This window comes from Apis mellifera, linkage group LG13 (genome assembly GCF_003254395.2).
Source record: "Apis mellifera strain DH4 linkage group LG13, Amel_HAv3.1, whole genome shotgun sequence".
In the NCBI taxonomy this organism is placed as follows: Eukaryota; Metazoa; Arthropoda; class Insecta; order Hymenoptera; family Apidae; genus Apis; species Apis mellifera.
This window is the reverse complement of record NC_037650.1, coordinates 8,446,231-8,472,904: the sequence shown is the minus strand read 5'-3', so window position 1 is coordinate 8,472,904 and position 26,674 is coordinate 8,446,231. Positions and strand designations below refer to the sequence as shown.

The window sequence follows — 26,674 nt, the reverse complement described above, 5'->3', positions numbered from 1 at the left end:
TACTTCGAAAGGAGGTTTTTTTCTCTCAAACAATTTAAGAGAACAAAAATTTCCATAAATATACCACTCATATGTTTTTCCCAATGCAATAAAAAATCCACGAGACGCACTCACGTGCAATATCCCCCCGTAAGAAAAAAATAGACTAAATCAAATTAACCGAGTGCGATTCACAATTACTTTTACTTTCCAATATTTAACATTTAAAAATTTAATAAATAACGAGCGCAAAATTAAATACAATACTTCGAAAGATCACCTTTTTCTCTCAAATAATAAATTTAAGAGAACAAAAATTTCCATAAATATACCACTCATGCTTTTCTCAATACAATAAAAAATCCACAAGACGCATTCACGCGCAATATTCCCCCATAAGAAAAAGATAGACTAAATCAAATTAACCGAGCGCGATTCACAAATATTTCTACTTTCCAATATTTAACATTTAAAAATTTAATAAATAACAAGCGCGTAAAATACGATACTTCGAAAGGAGGTCATTTTTTTCTCTCAAATAATTTAAGAGAACAAAAATTTCCATAAATATACCACTCATGTGCTTTTCCCAATGCAATAAAAAATCCACGAGACGCACTCACGCGCAATATCCCCCCGTAAGAAAAAGATAGACTAAACCAAATTAACAGAGTGCGATTCACAAATACTTCTACTTTCCAATATTTAAGATTTAAAAATTTAATAAATAACGCAAAATTAAATACAATACTTCGAAAGGAAGTCATCTTTTTCTCTCAAATAATTTAAAAAAACAAAAATTTCCATAAATATACCACTCATATGCTTTTTCCAATGCAATAAAAAATCCACGAGACGCACTCACGCGCAATATCCCCCAGTAAGAAAAAAATAGACTAAATCAAATTAACAGAGTGCGATTCACAATTACTTCTACTTTCCAATATTTAACATTTAAAAATTTAATAAATAACGCAAAATTAAATACAATACTTCGAAAGGTCACCTAACCTAACCTAGTTTTTCTCTCAAATAATAAATTTAAGAGAACAAAAATTTCCATAAATATACCACTCATATGCTTTTCCCAATACAATAAAAAATCCACTCACGCGCAATATCCCCAAGAAAAAAACCCTAGAAAGTTCCCACGCGATCTGAACTCTCGATGCATTGGAAACGAGAGAAGACCCCTCTCTAAAAGTCGCGGATGGAATCGGATAGAATTGGAATACGGCTCCCTTTAAGATCCTCCCCATCCCCCTCCCTTCTCCCCCCCGTAGAGAATTAATTCGGCAAATTACGCGGCGCGGATAAGCGTGTTTCCTCGTGGTGTGGTGGCCAGCTTCCATCGGATCGGAGCGCGGCGCTCGGCTACGAGCCTTTAACGATACGGAACGAAGGTTGCGCGGTATAACCGTTGGTTATTCGAGTGCTCGAGTAACATTCCAAACATCCCACGAGCGGTCACGCGATATTCCCCGGGGTCCTGGAGCATTCGTTCCTATATGGCGGCACATTATCCCGGAATCCGGCCAAACGGTCCGCTCCTTTCCCACGGGGCGTCCCGTGTTCGTGGCGGATTTCGCGTGTTCGCTGCTTGCCGGCCACCGATTAATTATCCCTCTGTATCTAATCGCTGCCTGATAATTACGACCACGCCGAGCCAACGTGCGTTAAGGGGGATCTTTCTTTCTCGAATGTTTTTAGAAAAAAGTGGAGGAAGGTATGAAGGTGTACGGGGGTTAAATAAATAAGTTTAAAAGTAATGGAGATTCGAGATCGTGGTGTACAACAGGAATAGAACGAACGCGCGAGAGTTCGATTGCGAGAAATTTGCGGTTGGTTTTGAATAGGTTAGGTAACAGAGGTTTCTAGTCGTTGCAGATGTCGCTGTTGACTTGAGAGTTGATTGTTTGAGGTTAGAATGAAAAAAGAAAAATGAAAAGTTGAGCTAGAAATGTGAATATAAATGATAAATGATATGTGTAGATGTATTTGAATTTGTAGAGTGGTTTATATAGTTATAGATAAGGAAGCGAAGAGATTAAATTATTTAATTTTAAGAGTTGTAAATTAATGAATTTAAGGTATTTTTGTAGAAGTATAGGGAATAAAATACAATTGATGAGACTATATGGAGAAGAAAATGAGAAAAGAGAAAAAAGTGTTTGTTTCAAAGATATAAATATTCATGTAGATTTTTATCTGTAAATACGTTTAATATACGACGAGCTAGAGGAAATATATGGGTGTACAAAATTCATAACCGACCCTGAAACAATTCACGGCTAAGACAAAAAGAAAATGATGGACGTCTTCGGGTAACGCTGTTTTTCGAGCGGCATAATTTTCTGGTGCACCGGTTTTTTCCTCGATGGGCGAACCACCATAAATAAATGTTGTTTTTACGGCTGCCAAATTGGGCATTTAAAATATATTCGGGTTTTACTGGCGGCGGAGTACGTCAAAGTTCTTTTTTTTTTTATTTTTTTTTTTTTTTCTCCTTTTTTCTTTTTTCCGTTTTGGCAAGTGAGCCTCCACTACGCAAAAACGAACAAATTGTTATTTTGTGTAATGAGCTGTCATTTTAAAATACGTCTAATACGATTCCATTTTTTTAAAAATCTCGATCCAGAAATTATTTAAATATTCCTCGGAATTTTCTTCAATTTTTCAATTCTTCCTTTAAATTTAATTGGAGTTCAATTTGCAAAATTTGCACTTTCCTCGAATATTAATTTCGTAGAAATAAAATATAATTTTAAACCTACGAATAATTTTTAAAAATTCTTGAGATCTTTAATTCAAACTCCACATTAATAAAATTATAATTAGAAAATATTTCCAAAATGATACAAGAAGAACTTGGAATAAAGGATGGAACATTATCAAATCCCCTTCCCCTCTCTCCTCCAATTCTTACGATTCTTCCGTGAAAGCACACAACGAAACAAGAGTACAAAACTGCCATTGGCCGAGGCAAGGGGCCAGGGTGTTCCTCGCCGGAGGTACTAATTTTTTCGTGAAGATAATACAGCACCGTAACGCATCGGGCACGCAAAAGTACCGTGTACCATCACCATCATCAGCGAAAAGCACCCATGACGAGAACCGAGCGCAACTTTGCTCTCGTGGAAATAGAATTGCGGCTACGTACCTGGCGTCTCGCCAAATTATCCTTGATATTTTTCAAAGCTGTTGCAAAGCTGTTGCAAAGAATTTGTATTATTTTATTTATAGTTTTTTTTTTTTTTTTTTTTTATTCAGAAATATTATAGATTTCGTATTGCATTCAACGTATATGTCGATAGTCGTTGAATTCGAAGGTTATCCCAGTTTATGAATTATTAAAATTTCTTTTTTAAAATTAAGCGTTTTTATTTCGCATTAAATAATAATAAAAAATGATGGTGCCGTAGTATTAGACGTTTGATTAATGTGGTGAAAAAATTTCATTGCTCAACGACTTTGCCATGCAAATGGATATTTTGAATGTAATAAGACATCGTTTGCATCTTGGAAGCACGGTAATAACATGCCCACGTATCTTACTTAACACGCAATTTGGCAAAACTAACGACGAGTTACTCGCACGATATGCCTCTGGCTATCTGCTTGATTTAACTTACAAAGTTTGCGGATCGATATTTATTCGAATGCAAAAAAAAAAAAAAAAAAAAAGAAAACTGATACATAATTGACACGTATATACAATTTATCTTGTACTTTTATTTCAATTCAATTTTGTCATCACATTTTTTATATAAATTATCATAAAATTGATTACAAAAAAAACAATTTTCTATCCTTGTCCTTTTTTCCTTATTCGAAAACCCGAGTGATCCGCAAGATGAGAAATTTTAGCACAACAAGAAAAACGACAAAGGATTATAAAATTGCTGGAGATTTATTTTTTCTAAATTACACATTTTATCGAATCAATGAAAAACAATCGATCACATTTTTCCATTTCTTACACGAGTGTTGCGTGTAAACTATTTTTTTCATCGGTGCAGATTACTGCAAATAACCCAACGATATTACAGAGCGATATAATTTTTCTCACTTACTCCATCACGTAACACGTACACCATGGACGGATAATGAGAGTTTTTTACGTACTTCGTAAGCGTATCGACGAAAGAGGACCTATTGTCCACGGTACCGGACCCTCACTTTCGTTCGTGAACGATGTGCCTTCCTCGCATGCCTCGCCCTGGCCAAGTATAATCAGACCCTATTTCTTTTAATAGGTTCCCTTCTTACGTTACATCGGACAAAATGCTATATATTTGACCTTCGGTAATTACTCGAACAACTCGGGACGAAGAGAAATTGGTTTTCGGAGAAAGTGAACTTCATCGATGATATACTCGCGTTACACTTTATGACGCAAAAAATAAAATAAGACAAATCTGATCCGAAGTCTGATGAAAACAATGTTGAAAATGGTTAGAAGAAAGTATCGAAGAATAAATGGAGTGGGAACTAGATATTTGTTGCTACAATTTTACCACAACTTTTTTTACAACTAAAATTCTCACTCGACATTGAAGAAATATTTGTAAATTATAATGATTCAAGAACTTTCATTAACTCTTAGCATCAAACTCAATATATAATACGATCTATCCACGTGTATTTTACACACACACACACACACACACACACACATGTACAAAGTATTCGTTCAAAAAGAAAATCCAAATCACAAAGGCACGACATAACCTCACGAGCACTCATAATACTTTCCTATACTTGCGTTCACGACATAACCTCTGAACGCGATTCGAGAGGGAATCTTGCCGGCGTTGCGTAGAAATTGCAGAAATCTGAAACGTTTCCACGTTTCGCTCGTGGCAATGACAGGCGCGCGTTCCAGAGATGAGGGACGAGGATCGAGAGGGTATCATCGATCGAGAGGCACGCTAATGACGGTGGAACTAGGTCTGGAACATCGGTTGATGGTGGAAAGAGCGGAGGGGAAGGAAAAAACGATGGGCTCGTTCCACTGCTCGGTCCGTGGCGTGCGAGCAAATCTTGAACTGGTTGATGCGCCGGGAAAGGTAATCGCCTCGCTCCGGGCATCCGCTCGGCGAGCGAACAGCACGCTCCGCCACGCTTCGACATCCCCACCCGCGCTTAAAGCCACGTTTACACGCCACGATCGTGACTACCGATTGTTCGCCGAGTACAATCAACCGATTAATCATCCAACGCGATTTATTGTTGAAAGTGCAGCCCTGGGGCGTTGCGTTCGTTTTTTCTTTGTTCTTCCTTTTCTTTTTTTTTAACGAATATTCCATTTTCGAATTTTCTTTCGAAATTTTTCAGTTCATAACCTAGTTTATTACTAATTGTTTACCTTTTTGTCTGTTGTAGATATTTCGCTGAAACATCTGCTTCTGATAATCTGCTCGTTTTGGTAAGTCAAATTTTGCATGCAAATGTATCTTTTAATAATCAACGTGATTCTTGATCAATCATAAGATCTCGTGATATTAATAATTTTCTAAAAGGACATGAGAAATAATTTAGTATCGAGTATTAATTTTCAGTGAAGTATTATATCGAGTACTCGAGAATGGAAATGGAATTAGACGGGGGAGATTTGTGAAAAATCAGGAACGGAGAATTATTACTGCAGTGAGATTAAAGTTGCTCGCGTAATCTTTTCGAAGACGTTTGGAGGATTTGCAACACGGTGTGTCTCCCTTTGTCCGTTCACATGTAGGTGTTCAGCCTACCGTTTCTCGTTCCACCAAAGCCTCGAGGGTGACCATTACCCCCGCGCTAATGCACGGTCCCTTGATTTTAATACCGCTGTCACTCGCTAACTTTACGGCTCTTCGTTTCCATCCGACGTTACGGTTCGCGTCGTTGTCTTACCGGTTCGTTAGCGACAGATTTCACGTTCACCTCTCTCGCTGCCCGCCGGAATTATCAGCTTGTGAACAAGAAAAAAAAAAAAATAAAACAAAGGAAAAAAGGAAGACGATTCCTCCGATTTCTTCCTTCTTGCTCACGTGAACCGTAAATGAATTCGGCCGGTAGTTGGCCGTGTAATTGGACGTGTTTTAATTGGTGAATTCGGTGCGCGCGTGGAAGATAACGGCCGATGAATAAAAATTGAAATTAATGCTTGACGTCAACCGCGCGTGGAGCTCGAAAAGTTTTTCTGCCTCGTTGAGTTTTAAGTGGCACGCGCTTAGGTAAAGGAATGGATTCAAATGGATTATGATTATGATTACGCGGAATTTTTATGGATGGAAGAAGTTGGCCAAGTATTCCGATTTTTCTTTCCTTTTTTTTTTTTTCCTTTTTATCGGAGTGGCGAAAACAAGTCTTTAAATTCGAGCGGGGGAATAACGTTCGAGAGTCGATAACGTAGCGATTTTTGATAGGGAAAATTTTTCTCCTGATTTCCAACGCGTTTGTAACAGGACTTCCATTCACTACTGTCAACAGCATTTACGGGTTTAATAATTGGAAACGGGTTAATAATTGGATGCGGGGTCGTAAAAGGGGAGGGAATAAGGGTACGCGATTCGTACGCATGCGGGTCCTCCACTTTACGATCTATCTTAACGAGCACTCGAATCTTTCAATAAGAACGTCTCTCTCGTGACAAAATGTTATTATAAAAATTCACTTCGTGTTATTTGTAATACAATATATACATATATAATTCATCTTGCGGCTCAACGTATTATTATTCCTTATTCTTTCGTTGAAACTTTTACTTGAACGCGTCTCAAATATCACTTACGTTTCACGTATAAATTAACATATATATATATATATATATATCCTCTCGTGATTAGAGATAATTCTCTTCGCCCTGAGAAATCGTTCTCGATCCTCGAGGACGTAAATAATCCATTTAGCGACGCTAAACTCGACTCGAAGAAACAATTATCGTGCGCCATCCGTCCATCCTCGCTCAAAATCCTGTCAAAACTTTTCCCCGTTTCGCGGTGAAATTGCGCTGAAAATTGGCCTGGATCGTTTCGCCCCCATTAACACACGAGTGCGAGAGTACCCCCGGGGGCGAGATGGTTGCGTGTCCATAGCGGCCCCGGTCGTTACAACTTCACGCTGACTTTTGCTCGCAGAGGCCTCCTCGCTGCGAATGAAACGTGGCCGCGACGAACAAGCCCAGAACCGCCTCGAGCTGATCCAGTAAAATTGCGTAGGCAGATTACCCGAGTTGTTACCCGGCTACCCATTACTTGTCCGATGGAACACTCGAACCAATCGAGATTCTCTCCTTTCCCGGCGTGTCTTGTACTGGTTTCTCTCTCTTTCTGTCTCTCTCTCTCTCTCTTTATGGTTAAAATCTTGGAGTGATCATTGAAGTTTTATAGGCAATTCGTGAGCAAAGATTTTCTATCTTGAGAGGTGGATTAAGTTTGAAACGAGGTTGCCTTTTATCATTTTTTTTTTTTTTTTTTTAATTGGAAGAGAAATTGTCGGTGAGACCAAGCTTGATCAATTGCAATGAGTTTTTCTTGTTCGAAAGTAGTTAAATAGTACAAGTTGATTGTATAATAGGGATCTATTATAAGGAGGATTTGAAATCATTGTGAGAGAGATATTTTTGTGGTAACTTTTTTGGAAACTTTGATTCCTCTTCACTGTGATAAACAGATTTTTAATCCATCGATATTAAAATGAATATCGGTATCAAAGGTTATATCAGAACGATTAAAATTTTAAATATTGTCTTTTTACTTTTTTACATTTATCTTTGATATTTTTCTCCCTTCATTTTCTATTCTCATAAATTCTATTCTCTTGGAAATTCAAAATCGTATAGGGTTGATATTTTTTAGGATAATATTTTTGGATAATTTAATTCCTCTTCACTATAATAAACATTCGTAATCCATCAAAATCAAAAATCTATCAGAAAATTCTTAACATTCATCCTCAACAAACATATTCCATCAGAACACTTGCCATTTCCACGAATTCTCCTCTCTTCGAAATTTGAAATCACACAGGATCGATATTTTTTAGGGTGGTATTTTTGGATACTTTGATTCCTCTTCACTATGATAAACATTCTTAATCCACCGATGTCAAAAATCTGTCAGAAAATTCTTAACATTGTTTTTTTACTTTTTAAAATTTTTCCTCAACAAACATGTTCTTTTCCTTTCATTTGCTATTCTAATAAATTCTTCTCTCTTGGAAATTCAAAATATAGGGTCGATATTTTTTAGAGTGGTATTTTTGGATACTTTTGGATATTTTTGGATTCCTCTTCACTATGATAAACATTCTTAATCCATCGATGTCAAAATCTATATCAGAAGGACTAAAATTCTTAATATTGTTTTCTTACTTTTTAACATTTATCCTCAACAAACATGTTCTTTTCTCTTCACTTGCTATTCCCATAAATTTTCCCCTCTTGGAAATTCGAATTTTGAATACTTTGATTCCTCTTCTTCACTATGATAAACATTCTTAATCCACCAATGTCAAAAATCTATCAGAAAATTCTTAACATTTTACTTTTTAACATTTATCCTCAACAAACATATTCCATCAGAACATTTTCACGAATTCTCCTCTCTTGGAAATTTGAAATCGCATAGGATCGATATTTTTGGATACTTTGATTCCTCTTCACTATGATAAACATTCTTAATCCACCAATGTCAAAAATCTATCAGAAAATTCTTAACATTTTACTTTTTAACATTTTTCCTCAACAAACATATTCCATTTCCACGAATTCTCCCCTCTTGGAAATTCGAAATCACATAGGATCGATATTTTTGGATACTTTGATTCCTCTTCACTATGATAAACATTCTTAATCCAATATCAAAAATCTATCAGAAAATTCTTAACATTTTACTTTTTAAAATTTATCCTCAACAAACATATTCCATTTCCACGAATTCTCCCCTCTTGGAAATTCGAAATCGCACAGGTTCGAATCGGTCAGTTTTCGGTAAATCTTCCGGTTAACGATCTCGAGACAGAGAGAGAGAGAGAGAGAGAGAGAGAGAGAGAGAGAGAGAGCAGGCTTTCTCCTCGACAGGTGGTCGAGCGTTAGCCGCGCAACGCTTCTGCGGTTCGATCGTAGCGCGCAGAGGGGGCGCTGGCCAAACTTTTATCCATTGTCATCTCCGCGAGGCGCGTATCCGTGGGTCGGGGAGAAAGGTGGTTGGGTCGAAAGCGTGCTGACGCCGGGCACGCGCCACACGCTGCGAAATAACTGTACCTGCCCTTGTTCCAGAATTTCCAATCTTAACGGCCTTCCAAAAAGGTTGCGAGCACTTTTTTTACTCGCTGCGCGGCTGTGCAGATGTGTCGTTTAAATTCTGCGCGAACGGCGACGACAGCGCCCCCCTGGAGGAGAAGGAGAAGTCGAAACGAAGTTGAGCAAATTTGATATTCGACGAGTACGTGAGCGGTTTGAAGGATCGAGAATAGGATCGTTGAATTGAACCGTGGCGAATTGAAACGAGAGGAAAGTTTTGGAAACGGAATCGTCTCGCAAAATTGGCTTAAAAAAAAGAATTATTTATAATATCGAAAGGATGGATGTAAGTGATTTTGATCCCGTAAAAAAGGAAGGATGAACTTGTGAAAATTGCTCGTTGAAATTATTCTCTGACGTAACAAGATTTCAAACCGTTTCTCGTGCAATTTTATTTAATTAAGGGATTCGGATATTTTTGCACGATCATTCATTCTCCACGTACAAGTGGAACGTAATTATCAATAATTTCGTGCATTTAGCTTTATTATTATCGCGTTATGCCACTATCGATATCTTTATTAGGATCTTACGGGAATTGAATATGGTAGATCGTTAAATTAAACTAAGAAAGTGATTCTCAAACTTTCTCCAACTTTGATTGCCATCTTAAATCTCGATCAATTCTAGCTCCCAAATATTCAAAATACTATTCCAAAAATTACGTTAAAAATACCGTCTCTCCCGATAATCTATAATCTATGATATTTAAACAAACATTACAACAGAATTAACTTTTATCATTAAAGAAAAAAATAATAATCAAAATTCAAGAATCACTTTCAAATATTATTAAATTTCACTTCTCATAAATTTTCTCACATTTTCATAAATGTTTATTTATTTTATTTCTCTCCTTATATCTTTCAACTCTCTCGAGCGAGTTGAGTGACAAGGGGTTGGAAGAATTTGGGAACCGCTGTTAGAACCCTGTCCGCGATGAGAGCCTCCCGTCGGTGGTCTGGAGAGGAGGAATCCACGGGGAACGCCTCTTCGTAATAGATTGTCATCCGCAGGTGGATGCGGCGGTGTTCCTCTTGCCCTCCTCCCCCTCGGTAAAAAGAAGCGCGTCGTTTAAACGGCGGGGCGAGGCGCTCGATGAGTTTGAAGTAATGACGGCCGTCGAGTAAATTGGGGCACGCGTGTAAACGTTAAATCGTTATGGGGAGGAGGAGGAGGAGGAGGATCGTGTGTGGCATTGCACGGCGAGAAAAAAGAAAAAAGAAAGGAAAGGTCCTGGAGAGGGTTGTTTGGCCGGTATATCCTTGGTATATATCCTTATTAAAAATCGTCTTCGGGGAATAGTTCGTAAATTGCGATTGATTCATTCCCGTCAGGTGTTTTCGAACACCGCTTGTCGGGTTTTAATAAATTTTTTTATAGGCGTGCCTTTTTACACTTTTACACGGGGGAAGGGAGGGGGAGGGGGGGTTCGAAGTGATCGGAAGAGAATGTATCATCTCGTTACCTTTGATGGAGAGCGGAGAAATTTAACGGTGGATCGCGAAATTTTATGCTTGATAAATAATGTTATGGTTTTCTTCACGGTTGGAAATTTTGATTTTATAAAAAAAAAAAATTCGACCGAGTGAAAATTAGCCGCGGTTCGTCAAAGCAGAATGAATTTCGTTTTTCAATTACTTGCCCGTTGCTCGAGATTGAATGATACCAAAGATTCGCCTCGCTTTCAAATGTATCTTATCTTCCCTGTGAAACCTGTTGCGCGTACGTTTTACAATCGGCTGTTCAAAATACCGATTAAAATCGCGGAATTTATTCGAGTTCGTATAATTTTAACAAAAATATATCAATTATAACGCGTCGATTAATATCGTCAAAGTTATCAAATTTATCGATTGTACGTATTTTATTAATTCTTCTTTGCATATTAACACGTTTGATCATTGCATCGATGAATCATCGAACGAACACGTCCCTATAACACATCCCTATAAATTGTATTTGTAATTTATTGCGAAAAAATCATCGAAATCTTTCCAAACGTCGTAGAGAAAATTGAAAGAATCGAAGATCCAAATTTTCGTTTGCGAAAGGAGGGGAGGGGGAAGAGAGGATGGGGAAAGAAGGACAGGACGATTGTTAAATACGAAGTCTCTTTAATCCATTTTCTCCGTTTGATGGAATACTATGTTCGTCGGCCGTTTTCGTATGCTCGAGACCGATCAAACCCGAGAGAAGGGAGACTTTATCGTCCCATTAATTTCCATCTGTACATAAAGAATCCTTATTTCGAATTCGCCGACGAGACGCGGAAGACCCGCGGATGGCCGCAACGCTATTAAATCCCGCGCCGTTTATAAAAGGCTTTACACTGGGAACCGGAGTGGAAGCTTTTCATTTTAATTGGCTATTTTACATAAGCCCATCAAACGTGTATCATTCCGTGTATAATTAAACAAGGCGATCCCCGAATTACGTTCCACGGGAGCTGCGCAAGCTTGTGATTTAAGGGACGTCCGTTTTAATTGCGGCCATGTTGCCTCCTTATTGCTCTCAACTTTCGAAAGAACTTCTCGTTAGAAGATTGATATATAGGTTATATAGGATTTTTGCTTCGGAGAATCTCATCTTCTCTGTTCCGTTTCATAACTCGACATATTCTGAAATCAAAGTGCGATTCTCTCGATGTGCGATATTAATCCACGAATTATATCAAGATTTTTTTTTTTTAGTTTATCGAATCTTAATTAAATAACATTCTATTCAAACCTGTGTGCACAATCTTTCGTAGTAAAAAAAAAAGAAACAGACCGTATCGAGATTTTCATTTAAATTTCCAACGTTACCATAAATTACACGCGTGTCACTTTTTTAACCAAAATATTCAATAATACGTATTTACGTGTTTCTTAAAAAAGAAAATTCTTGGCAAAACGAAATTCATAATTACTTTAAATTCGATCCAAAGTTTTGCCGTTTATTACGCAACAAATGGCGACATGTACCTTTCGAAACGATTCGTCGATCGAGCAGTTCCATTCCTAAGATTTCTCCGTCTAATTACAGGGGGTTAATCGTGGCGAATATTCGTGGGCAGGGATTCCGCGTGTTTTTCGAAATCGCGGCATGCCTAGGAGGCTAGAAGAATTGCCAGCTATCCCCGGCCGGGCGCAATTATCGAATGGACGAAAAGGAGCCGGCAGGTGATCACCCGGCCGAGAAACGTATTAGCAGATATCCTCCGAGTTTCTTTCTCTCGGCCTGGCTGCCGTGAGACGGGCAAAAAGCGTTGCCTAGTAGATGCCTAGAAAGACCTCGATGTCGGTCCACGCCTGCCCCCGCCTTCCGCCCCCCCTCGCTCGCGACAGGTGAAACGAAATGTAACGCGAGACTGCCGCGCCGCTCCCCGAAGAAAAAAGGATTTCTTTTGCCTGTTGTTGTTGTTGTTGTAACGGCTCGATCGAGGCGAGCGATCGGGATACGAATCACGAAATCGATGGGTTCTCGGACTCTCCTCGTGTCTTTGTTCACGGGAGGTTCGGAGGGCGAGTTGGGGGGATACGGACACGCGAGGATCCGATGGAAGGATTCGAGAAGGAAGTTCGTGATCGTTTTTCTTTTTTCTCTCTCTGTTTAAATTAGGGTCAGGCTGTGGCGTGCTTGGTCATCGTGGGGGAAGAGTTGATCCACGGCGGGGCGAGTTTTAGAGGAGAAATAATTTGTATGTCGCTCCCCCTCCACTTTTTATTTCTCGTTCCATATTTTCATTTGGAAGAAACATGGTGAGCTATGAATAATAGTTTTATATTGTTGTAAAGTTTATAGGTTATAGATCTCGATTATAATTTTCATTCTTTAACGGAGAATTGGGTTTCTGTAAAGTTTACATCTTCTATTAAAGATTCTATTTGACAGATAGGGGAAAAAGGATTGGAAATCAACGTCAAAAATGAACTCACTATTTTTATCTCAGGAGTCAGGAATTTTCATTCTATTAATTGATTAATATTAATTAAAAGAGGTCCTTATTACATCCGAATCAAGTAAATACACATCATAACTTTAACCTCTACCAACAATCGTTTCCAATAACGTTTCCAAACTGAAGAAATTTCTCTTCTTCCATCCTTGAATGCATATTCAAAATTATTAAGCGATTAATAACGTAACCTCTTCCTCCTCCTCCCCTCGGTCAAAGAGGACAAATGAAGGAAAGAATGTATCTCCGATCGAGCACGAATATCATCGACGTGGCAGGTGGACCCTTGAACAATCTCCGGCGACTAGAGCTCGTTCGTTGCGTGCTCGTTCGCGGCCTTGTTTGCAGATAGCGCGAGCAAGACGTCCATTCGTTGCCTGTCTCGAAGGTCTTCCTAGTCTCTTCTTCGATCCGACCGATGGAAAAGAATAAAATAAAGACGAAAAGAGAGAGAGAGAGAGAGAGAGAGAGAGTTTCTTTTTTTGAATATTTCAGCCTCGCACCTGCCACCGGACCGACGAGTTCAGACCTCAAGGACCTAGGAATAGTCGTGATTTTTTTGCGGCCACCGGCTAATTCGTTTCGCAGGCTCGTAAGTGTCACTCGAAGCGAGGCACGGATTCGTTTGCGCCAGGCCGGTATCGAATCTCCTCCGTGCAACAAGAGGAGGAGAAACGATCGTCTTTGGCGACTACCACTTTTTCTCGGCTACCGCATTTTCTTCGTGGCTCCCCCCTTTTGCCTCGTGCCGCGGACGACGTTTTCGCTCGATCGTGATCCATCCGTTCGGATCGCGTTTCGTGAGGATATCCCTCCCTCCCCTGTCGGGCTTCGATTTAGTCGTAAGTCTTAATGGCTGTGTTATTTACCCAGGCTTCGATCCAAGGGATTTTCTTAACGATGAAGAAGGCTCGTGGCGCTGTCTGTGCTCGTTTTTTTATCGACAACTTTTTCTCCCTTGGATTTCTTCTTTATTCCTCCTCCTTCCCGATGAAGAGGTCACGAAGAGGTTGAAGGTTGAACGGGGAGGTTGAACGCGAGTAGAAGAATTTATTAAGGTATTAAAAAAAATTCTTTGAATTGCTTACTCTTTTTTCATTCTTGTTCATTGAAAGGATTGTATTATTAGTTTATCGGAAATTTTATATACGTGATATTTATAATATTTAGGATTCAGATTTATCGTAAACGTGTCTGTTTTGAATCAGAGAATCTACATTACTTCAGGGTCTACTTTCTGAAATATCTTCAACCGGTCTGGCCGCACAAATGAATATTCAATTCGCAACATTGAACTTTTTTTTCACACTCAACTGCCGATGTTTGTCTGGACGACGTTCCTTAAAAAAAAAACCCGAAGAGAGATGCTTTATGTAACGCTTTCGAAATTCGGCTACTGCCAATTTTTCAATCTCAACAAAAATAATAATCCCGTAAAAACAAACGACACCCGAAACCGGTATTCTACGAGCCAAGGTCACGAAAAAAAAAAAAAAAAAAAAAGGTATCCAGAATCTTTTTCCAAGATCCGCAATAACGATATCTCGAAGCAACAAAGTCACGGTCGGGCCCCGCTCGAGTTACAAATTTATCTCTTCTCCTTTTAACGCGCGAACAAAAGAGCATCGCGAGGGTTTTCAGGCCCAAAAGGAGGGACAGGGTTGGGCGCAGAGGTGGCGCAAATCAATTGCGTTCGAGGAAAACGAGAGGAAAAAGAACAGGACGATTGATGGGCGCGTGGGAATCGGGCGGGAGGCACGTGCCCCTGGCTTTGGGACGACTGGTGGCGAGCTATTTCCGCGTGACGAGGAAATTGTTCTCCCCGGCCCGAGGCCGAAGCCGCGGGAGACGGGAGGATTCGTCGCGCCCTCGCAGCGGGTGTTGGCCCTCGCGTGGTTTTTGACGTACGTCTTCCCGGTATACGTGCCGGGTTTTAAAACGAAACCGCTCGAAACCGCTCGGTTTCCAAGATGATAATCTCCGCGCGAGTCGCCGAGAAAAATGGTACGGGAGGGGTCTGGTGGATGGATTTCGGTCTGAGGGAGGAAAGGTTTTGGGAAAGGTTAAGGTTAAATTGGGAATTGGGAACGGATTCGGGGATCCCGTTTCCTTTGAATAATTATCGTGAAACAATATACGAAGAAGGATATCCCCGATTTTATTCTCCGACGCGTGGTTTTTGTCGTTGAAGGAACTTTGGATCGCTGTATTAGGAATTTTCGAAAGAAGTATCTTAATCATAAAATATTCTTATTCAACTATATATACTCTTGAGGATCCCGTTTCGTTTGAATAATTATTGTAAAACAATATATGGCTATGAAGAAGAATATCCTCAATTTTATTCTCATTGGCATGTGATTTTTGTTGCCGAAAGAACTTTGGATTACTGTATGGGAATTTTCGAAAGGAGTATATTAATCTTAAAATATTCTTATTCAACTATATATAGTCTCGAGGATCCCATTTTCTTTGAATAATTATCGTGAAACAATATACAACTACGAAGAATATCCCCAATTTTATTCTCTGACACGTGGTCGTCGAAAGAACTTTGGATCGCTGTATTGGGAATTTTCGAAAGGAGTATATTTAAATAATTCGGGAAGAACAAACTGCAGATTGTATTAATCATAAAATATTCTTATTTGACTATATATAGTCACGAGGATCCCATTTCGTTTGAATAATTATTATAAAACAATACGAAGAAGAATATCCCCAATTTTATTCTCTAATACGTGGTCGTCGAAAGAGCTTTGAATCGCTGTATTGAGAATTTTTGAAAGGAGTATCTTAATCATAAAATATTCTTATTCAATTATATATAGTCTCGAGGATCCCATTTCCTTTGAATAATTATTGTAAAACAATATGTGACTACGAAGAAGAATATCCCCAAGTTTATTCTCATTGGCATGTGATTTTTGTTATCGAAAGAATTTTGGATCGCTGTATTGGGAATTTTCGAAAGGAGTATATTTAAAAAAAAATAAATAATTCGGGGAGAACAAACTGCAGATTGTATTAATCATAAAATATTCTTATTTGACTATATATAGTCTCGAGGATCCCATTTCCTTTGAATAATTATCATAAAACAATACGAAGAAGAATATCCTCAATTTTATTCTCTGACACGTGGTTGTCGAAAGAACTTTGGATCGCTGTATTAGGAATTTTCGAAAGAAGTATCTTAATCATAAAATATTCTTATTCAACTATATATACTCTTGAGGATCCCGTTTCGTTTGAATAATTATTGTAAAACAATATATGGCTATGAAGAAGAATATCCTCAATTTTATTCTCATTGGCATGTGATTTTTGTTGCCGAAAGAACTTTGGATTACTGTATGGGAATTTTCGAAAGGAGTATATTAATCTTAAAATATTCTTATTCAACTATATATAGTCTCGAGGATCCCATTTCATTTGAATAATTATTGTAAAACAATATACGAGTACGAAGAAGAATATCCCCAATTTTATTCTTTGACACGTGGTTGTCGAAAGAGCTTTGGATCACTGTATTGGGAATTTTCGAAAGGAGTATATTAATCATAAAATATTCTTATTCAATTATATATAGTCTCGAGGATCCCATTTCATTTGAATAATTATTGTAAAACAATATACGATTACGAAGAAGAATATCCCCAATTTTATTCTCTGACACGTGGTCGTCGAAAGAACTTTGGATCGCTGTATTGGGAATTTTCGAAAGGAGTATATTAATCATAAAATATTCTTATTCAATTATATATAGTCTTGAGGATCCCATTTCCTTTGAATAATTATTGTAAAACAATATACAAAGAAGAATATCCCCAATTTTATTCTCATTGGCATGTGATTTTTGTTGCCGAAAGAACTTTGGATCACTGTATGGGAATTTGTATTGGGAATTTTCGAAAGAAGTATATTAATTATAAAATATTCTTATTCAACTATATATACTCTTGAGGATCCCGTTTCGTTTGAATAATTATTGTAAAACAATATACAACTACGAAGAAGAATATCCCCAATTCTATTCTCATTGGCATGTGATTTTTGTTGCCGAAAGAACTTTGGATCGCTGTATTGAGAATTTTCGAAAGGAATATATTATATTATTATATATATATTAAAATAATTCGGGGAGAACAAACTGTACATTGTATTAATCATAAAATATTCTTATTCAACTATACATAGTCTCGAGGATCCCATTTCGTTTGAATAATTATTGTAAAATAATACGAAGAAGAATATTCCCAATTTTATTCTCTGAAAGAAGTGTATTAAAATAATTCGGGGAGAACAACTACACATTGTATTAATCAGAAAATATTATTCGACTATATATAGTCTCGAGGATCCTATTTCATTTGAATAATTATCATAAAACAATACGAAGAAGAATATCCCCAATTTTATTCTCTGACACGTGGTCGTCGAAAGAGCTTTGGATCGCTGTATTGGGAATTTTCGAAAGGATATTAAAATAATTCGGGGAAAACAAACTGCACATTGTATTAATCATAAAATATTCTTATTCAATTATATATACGTATAACGTGTATATAAAACAACAAAATTTTCAATAGAATAATTATTTATTAACGACGTCTAACCGAAACTACTCTCCGCGTAGCTACGAACTTAGAATCGATCCCATTAATTAAGACACCATCATTTTCAACGCGATTGACCAAGTCAAATGACGAACAACTGGCGCGTGGACGTGTACAAATGAGAAGCAAAATTCGAGATCACGCGAAGAGTGGACTGGATGGTCGTTAACGTAGGTAGGAGAATCGTAGAAATATAATACGGAGAGAGAATAAGTCTAATCGATGAAGCCGTAGGCGAGCTCCTCGTGGATAAGCTTCTCGTCGACGAGTTGACCGACGATCGAACGTTGTCGAGTCGCGGCCCCACTTCGCATTCCGTGCATCGTGCTAGCAAGCCCTAGAACTAGAGGGAACGCGTTCCATCGCGAGCATCTATTAATCTTGACGGGATCGTGGGCCAGTCATTAATATTAAAGGCGGCCGTATCTCGGTGAATTATCGTTCTTTCGGCCCCCGTGTCACTCGAATCCCAATCCTTCTATCTTTCATTGCCACGTTTTCTCTATTGACTCGTCCCGAAATTGTAACCGATTTCCAAGCCTCTTCTCTCTTCCCGCTCGAAGATATTGTATTTTTCGATCGATACGGAGCTTTCCATAAGGAGAAACTGAGGTTAGGTTAATTGAGATTGAGATGAATTTGAGGTTAGGTTAATTGAGGTTGAAGTGAATTTGAGGTTAGGTTAATTGAAACGCGACGAATCAAAATATATTTTTTAGAAAGTAAAATTTTAGATATCTACGATCAGTTTGATAGTTGATCTTTGATTTGAATTCTCAAATTCTTCGAATATCGAATATCTTCTCCTCTGTCAAAGACGAGTCACTGAAAAAAAAAAAGATAATTTTTAAAATTCGAAAATTGTTCGATCGTTAATGGCACGAAAATGTGGCAACGCGTCAAATGGATGGGAAAAAAAAGGAAGGAAAAGAGAAAGAAAGCGGTTGATCCTTCTCGATTCTCATCAATCTTCTCTCCGAATCCGCAAAGCACGATTCATTTCCAACTCTGATTCCTCGTAACACGATTTCATGCCCGTTTCACGAGTTCGCGATTGAGCGGCAGCTGGTCACGTTCCTCCGATTAATCTCTATTTTCATGCATTCTCGCGAAATCAGGTAAGCCTCTTACACGCGCGCGCGCGCATCACGTGCACGCATACGTAACCAGGAAAAATGGTGCACGGCTCGAATCAAATTCTACGATAATGAGAGCAATTACGAGTTAATCTGGCCGGCTCGGTATCAAGTGATCAGCAAGCATTAACTGACGACTTTCGCTCGTGTCCGACCGGTTCCCTTTGATTTCGTCCGCTTGATCGCCTCTGAAAAATAATGCCCGCGGTGAGGCATGAATCTTCCGTGCCGCCGATTCGGCGACTCACGGACGGACGAAAGTCGGGCTCACTCCTCCGCCAAATGTTCCTCGGGATCGAGAAATCGTAAGAGATCGTCGAATGATTTTTCTTCTTTTAATTTCCCAAAGGTCTGAGCCCAGGTATTTATTCTTTGTAACGAGTCACCGAATTTGGAGGATCTCTTCTCGGCCTCTCTTTCGATGGAACACGAGTTAATACTTCGTTTCTTGTTCGATTTCACTTCTCTACTTGATTTCGTTTGTCACTTTTACGGCGTCACATTTTCTGCGTTCCTTTTGCGATTTTTAATCTAATGTCAATAATCAAAGTAATCAAAAATAATGTAAATAATCAAACTATGATTGATTAGTCGAGTTGAATCAAGTTAGGCGATGTATCGTTTTTCAAATTCAAAAGAAATGTACAAATTAAAACTCATATCGATTTTTCCAATAATTAAAAATATCTAATTCTTAATTCCAATATTAAATCTACGAAAAAAAACAATACCACACGCGAAACAACGAAGCATCCAGTGAATCCACTTTTTCTAAAAAGAAAAGAAGTAAAAGGAAAACGAATTTCTCTCCGAGGTACCATTTTCTATCTGTCGAAACGAAACTCGAGGATCGATGAAACCGATAGCATCGAAAGACAGACTGCCATCGTGGACTCGCTCTCGGCCATCCATAACACGGTTGGATGTACGTTTTAAATAAAGTATATAAGCGAAAAGAAAGCGCAGCGTTAGCCTCGACTGGGCAGTGCGCGGACCGTGGACACCGTTAATTTCCGACCGATTCGTTATGCGAAACGTCTCTCGAGATTCGCGACACCGGCCGCCATCGTAATCGTGGCCGTGGTTGTCGAGCTCCGGCACCGGGTGACGCCAGATAAGCCACGGATGCAAATAGAGATTTCCAGCTGGGAGAGATGGATGATGCGACCGGTGATAAATGGTCCCCGCGATATTCCGTCCGTCGGATTTCTTTGCAGCGGCGCGTTTCATGCTCGCCACCTACTAGATTTTTCTCCTTTTTCTTTCTTTTTTTCTCTTCTTTTCCTTTTTCCTCGAGCTCCCTACCCTCGAGGATATCAAAGGGAGAAGGACGATCGGCTGGATATTCAGCGATATTTTCCAGAGAGAATTCCTTTTCCATCGCTAGTGACGAATATTTCTCCCTAGTCTTTTATTAAATATTTAGAAATTTGATTGAGGTTGATCCTTTCGTCGAATTATCTTTAATCCAATCTTGGAAATTGGAGGACTCAGAGTTCCAGAATCTTTCGAAAATTGCGCAAAAGATATCGTCTGTTCGATATCGAATTGCAAAGAAAAGAAACGATTGAAATACGTCATATACTTCTTATTATTGGAAATATATTAAAGGAAGAAAAATGGTGATGTGAAGGAGTCGTGGTGCTCGACGCAGTGATCTGTGCCACAGGCAAGGAAGAAAAAATATAAATATTTAGAAATTTGATTGAGATTGACCCTTTTGTCCAATTATCTTTAATCCAATCTTTGAAATTGGAGGACTCAGAGTTCCAGAATCCTTCGAAAATTGCGCAAAAGATATCGGATTGCAAAGAAAAGAAACGATTGAAACACGTCACACACTTCTTATTGTTGGAAATATATTAAAAGAAGAAAAATGGTGATGTGAAGAAATCGTGCACATTCGATGCATCTGTGCCACAGGCAGAAAAGAAAAAATATAAATATTTAGAAATTTGATTGAGATTGACCCTTTCATCGAATTATCTTTAATCCAACTTTGGAAATTTGGAGGCTCAGAGTTCTCGTTCCAGAATCCTTCGAAAATTGCGCAAAAGATATCATCTGTTCGATATCGGATTGCAAAGAAAATAAACGATTGAAACACTTCTTATTGTTGGAAATATATTAAAAGAAGAAAAATGGTGATGTGAAGGAGTCGTAGTGCAGATCGATGCAGCGATCTGTGCCACAGGCAGAGAAGAAAAAATATAAATATTTAGAAATTTGATTGAAATTGACCCTTTCGTCGAATTATCTTTAATCTAATCTTGGAAATTGGAAGACTCAGAGTTCCAGAATCCTTCAAAAATTGCGCAAAAGATATCGGATTGCAAAGAAAAGAAACGATTGAAACACGTCACGCGTTTTATTGAAAATATATTAAAGGAAGAGAAATGGTGATGTGAAGAAGTCGTGGTGCACGCTCGACGCAGCGATCTGTGTGTGCCACAGGCAGGGAAGAAAAAACTGGGGCTGGAGGAAAAAAAGTAGTGATCGATTGCGTCAAAGTTTATCGTTTGCAATGTCGCTGGGTTGCGCAATCGTTCGGTAGCGCGCTTTCGATCGCGACTTGAATCGATCGCGCACAGGCAGGAAATTAATTCAGGAATTAAGAGCGCAGCGGGGTGGCGCGCCACGGGCCCCACCGGTATAAATTATCGTCGAAATTGCGCCAGATGGTAATGGGCGCGGAGCAGAAAGACTCGCAGGGCCGCGAGTCTCGCCTCGGTCCTCGTCAAATCAGCGGCTGGAAAATCATATTTCATATTCTCGGTGCGAAATTTAAAAATGATCGAGCCTCCTCACGGGTTGGAATTAAGGGTGCTACGCGATTTTTTCGAGAGAGATTATGCCCCCGCTCGGATTTCCGCCGTTTTTGCACCGATGTGTCTTCATTTTTGAGGGTATATAATGGCAGCAATTTGCCGCGTGCGCTTTAATGCGCGACATTTCCTTGATTCATGAATCGTGCATCAGTCAAAAATTCTTGACGCGCTCGTTGCGACGATACCCTTAATTTTGGAACCAGGTTGCTTGGCCAAATTCGAACGAAGTGTTGTTCATAATATCGATTATTAACAATTATCGTCAGTGATTTGGAAAGATTGTTAACGACGAACGAGCAATTTAATCATTTTTTTTTTCGCAACAAATCGAACGAAAGATTCGAAGATTTTTTCGAGAAAATGATTATTTAAAGTTATAATTTATTATAACATTCTATTGAACAAATTAATTATATTTCTTTGGAACGTTCTATTATTTTGCAAAATATCTTGTTCCGATAAAAGAAAGAAGAAAAAAGAATTCCATGTATATAAAAAAGAAAAGAAGGAGGAAATTGTTGGAGGATAAGAGGTTAAATTTCTTCTCCGTAAAAATATACTTATTACCCGTGAAGAATTTAAATTTTTGAGCGCTCGATTATGAACTCTCGTATAAAATCCGGGAGGAGCATGGAACCGAAAGGCATCCAGCCCTAATTGCAACCGTGTTTTAGTTAATTGCGACCCAAGGCTTAATTGCAACAATTAGGCTCGATTACCTCGTTGATTGCACCTGATCTGACTTAACGGTCACCGGAGAGCAGGTTAACCGAGCTAGTTAATCCTTTCTAAAAGAATCAAGGTTAGCAGAGCTTCCGGTTTTTGCCGCCTCCTCTCCGTCCAATCACCGTGAAAAATCCTCGTTTTTCATCTCGTCGGCCCATTCTCACGGAATTCTTTGAGAACTTGGTGGAGATACTGTTAGACACGCGACATAAGCTTCTTCTCAACAAGTGGAAGAAAATTGTCGTTGACCTGGCCAATTAAATAGACGAGATTCTTTTCGATCAAATTATCCGACGATGAAGAAAACTTGCCCGTTTCGTTAAATTAATACGAAATTTTACTCTTCAACAAGTATAAATAAATAATGATAAAGTTTCTTGTATCCAATACCAAAGAATACAGAGAAGAGATCGAATAAAGAAAAAGATTCTTAAAAGCTTAGAAATAATTCGAAGCTTAGAAACATTTAAAACCTTTCTTCTCGATAAAATCATTGTTCCATTGCAGCATCGAATAGCGGAATAGTAAGTTTAAAGTTGGATTAATCGAATAGCGGAATAACAAGTTTAAAGTTGGATTAATCTAATCTAACAGTGAAAAAAGGAAATTATCGAGGCAATTCCGAAGGAATGAAACGAAAGAAGAAAAAGAAGAAGAAGAATTACTTACGTTTCACAAGCGCACTCGATGGACCGCTATCGCGACGGCAGATAAAACGTCTGGAAGGCTATCGATATCTCGCAATTGGGATCTTAACGCTATCAACGCCAACGGTGCAACCGCTATCAATTGTGTTATAGAACGTTGATGAATTTACGCGAAAAGTGTGGTGGTGCATTTATCCGTCGGTGTAATTCCAACGTGTCGGCCCTGGCTACGTATCGAGAGGATTATCATCATCATCGTCGTCATCGTCGTACGATAAATGATTCGAGAGGTCCACGCGTCCGTCTATACTACACCTCGCTCCTCCAACGATTTATCAAACGATCGAGGCGGGTAAACCGCGTAGTTCCACCCGATCTTGATGTTGCATCACTCGAGAAATTTTTCGCGGCGAAACCACTCGAGATACGCTTAAGACCGAGGAGGAGATAAGACTTCGAAAACTTCTCCGCCAACGTCATTGTATTTGCACATCGAAGCCTTTTATTATCTCCCCCTTTGCGAAACGTCTGCTCTCTTTTCTTCGTTACACATTTTCCTTTCCCTCCTCCTCCTCTTTCCGCCGATCATTGAAGTTGAAGAGGAGCGCGTCTTCTCTTTGCACTGCTGCAATGTTGCAATCGTGTCGCGTCGCGTCGGTAGGAAGATTTTCTCGGCTGATGATTTACGAACGTGGCGCGTTACTTGTGTTTGAGAAGCGTGCTGGAGCGAGGTTATCTTATGTGTATTGTCTGCCGTTGTGTGCCGTTCGAATCTAAACAGCGCGCACGGTGTCGGTTCACGGTGTACGTAGATATCGAGTGTTTATTGGTTAGAAATTAGATAAAGAGGTGTGAAAGAAAGAAAATGGAAACGTTGAATTTATATAGACGCAATACATATATATATATATATATATATATATATATATATAAAACTATCTATTCAATGTTCCCCACAAATCAGAAATTGATTTTGAATTTCATATACGTTTCGACAAATTATCAAAATATGTTGGATCGATAATAAACACACGTGACTCGTTTATCGCAATATTAATCTATAATATTATATATATATTGGGTTGGCAACTAAATAATTGCGGATTTCAGTTGAAATTGATGACGACCTAATCAAAGCAATAATCGATTCGGATCGTCACAGTACAACTCGTGAGATTGCAGAGAAGCTTCATGTATCACATACATGCATTGAAAACCACTTAAAACAACTTGGCTGTTCAAAAACTCGATACATAGGTTCCTCACGAACTGAAAGAAAAGCATTTAACGCAACGCATTAACAGCTGCAATTTGCTAAAGAAACGTAATGAAAATGATCCATTTTTAAAACGACTGATAACTGGCGATGAAAAATGGGTTGTTTACAACAATATCAAGCGGAAAAGATCGTGGAACAGGCCACGTGAACCAGCTCGAACAACATCAAAAGCTGGTATTCGTCGAAAGAAGGTTTTGTTATCAATTTGGTGGGATTACAAAGGAATTGTCTATTTTGAACTCTTACCACCCAACCGAACGATCAATTCTGTTGTCTACATTGAACAACTAACGAAATTAAACAATGCAGTTGAAGAAAAGCGACCCGAATTGACAAATCGAAAAGGTGTTGTATTCCATCGTGACAATGCAAGGCCACACACATCTTTGGTCACTCGGCAAAAATTATTGGAGCTTGGTTGGGATGTTTTGCCACATCCACCATATAGTCCTGACCTTGCACCATCTGATTACTTTTTGTTTCGATCTTTACAAAACTCCTTGAATGGTAAAAATTTCAATAATGATGATGATATGAAATCGTACCTGATTCAGTTTTTTGCTAATAAAAACCACAAGTTTTACGAACGTGGGATTATGATGCTGCCTGAAAGATGGCAAAAGGTCATTGATCAAAATGACATTACAACATGGCAACACATTACAGAATAAAGTTATTTAGTTCCATGAAAAAATTGTCTTTGATTTTTTAAAAAAAATCCGCAATTACTTAGTTGCCAACCCAATATATATATATATATTCTCATCCCTTACCAGTGATAATCCAGCTACTCTTGTTACAGCATTTCGAATAATTGCCAACACGTTTTTATCTGAGCATGGCGGTGCTAATTTGATAACGGGCGAGAGATTCGTGCAAAGATTCTCGGGGCAAAAGAGGAGCCGAACCCTTTCGTTCTTTAATTAGGTATCCGATCCGTAACTTGCGGATAAGATCCAACGACGAGTTTTCGATATGGAAGATTTCTCTTTGTCAGTATATAAGGGAGTTGCACTCGTCGAAATAAGCAACCAAGTATCGCAAAAAAAGCTTAATTATTTCGAGTCGAATTGTAATTATTCGGAGAGAAGATTGTGAAAAACGAGTATGTATTGAGGAATGATTAACTCGTTAAGAGGAAAAAATAGTTTAGCAAAATTTCACGCTTCTTCTTCTCGTACGTTTTTTTGCATGCAAAATGATGTAATCTACGTACGTCACGCGGAAAGCTCTAATTTTAGCCTCTTAAACGAGAAGTCGGCTATCAGAGTCGTTTCATTGTGATGCAAGGGTTATCGGGATTAGTAATCAAGGTCACAAGTGTCGTTGAGATCGTGCCACAGGCGGTTCGGGGTTAACTTTAAGGTTAACCCCCCCCGGTTCGTTCCGAAGAAAGTTTTGCAATTATTGCCGCGATAACGAATATGCATGTACGTACATAGATATATTTCAATTTTCCACTTATTCACGCGTGTATATGAAATATAAATATTTACACTTGGATATCTATCTATCCCTCCCTATTTAAAAATTTACCAAAGACATTGTTTTATATAGAGTCATCAAAATAATGAAAAGAATTCGATCTTTTGCTCTACGACTGTACTGTAATCGATGCTTGGAACTATGGAATTCGTAAGAAGAGTTTCAAGAGAGAGCAATGGAACGCAGCTACGTAAAACAAATCTCGAATGTACTCTTCTCCGTCCTTTCTGATCGTTAAACGGCGATCAATCGGCGACGCTTCACCCACCCACGTATCACATACCCCGTCTATCTACCTAAATTAATAATTCAACATCGGTCGGTTTTGATCTCGATAAGTAGCTGCTGCGAGGAGGTCCACTGGAGTATTTCCAATCGGGTATCAGATTGATTCCCGTCCACGAGTTGTGTAATGTTTCACGATGTTTGTGTAGGCAGACGCGGGATAGTAATCTGAAAAGTCGGGCAGAGGGACGAAGGACGACCGCCCCCGTGACAGGACTTGTCCTATCGCGAGATCGACGATCATTATTCAGGGGTTCAATTAAAGACTCGCTAGACCTCTAATTCGGCCGGCGCCGTGAGATTATACCGATATCTTTCGTATCGATTGCTTCCAGGTGGGCCTGCTCCTCTACACAGAGTGGCGTGTGCAGGGGCGGATCGATGGCCGTGTTATTCCCTCGACGCGCGGTCGAATTACAACCTCCTTACGATTCGGTGCGATCGAGGGTATGATTGATTAAAAATTG

The 26,674-nt window shown here is 38.9% G+C and overlaps 1 protein-coding gene across 2 annotated transcripts in view; it reads left to right on the top strand.

Annotated features, from left to right (window-relative positions):
• Positions 1–26,674, top strand: part of LOC102655449 — a 297,465-nt gene that overhangs the window by 104,623 nt on the left and 166,168 nt on the right. For both annotated transcript variants that reach the window (XR_003305984.1, XM_026444803.1), the window contains exon 3: positions 5,365–5,407. Coding sequence is in view for 1 of the 2 variants with exons in the window: in XM_026444803.1 (XP_026300588.1) it covers positions 5,365–5,407 (43 nt within the window). In the remaining variant the exon portion in view is untranslated. The remainder of the gene's footprint in view (positions 1–5,364; positions 5,408–26,674) is intronic.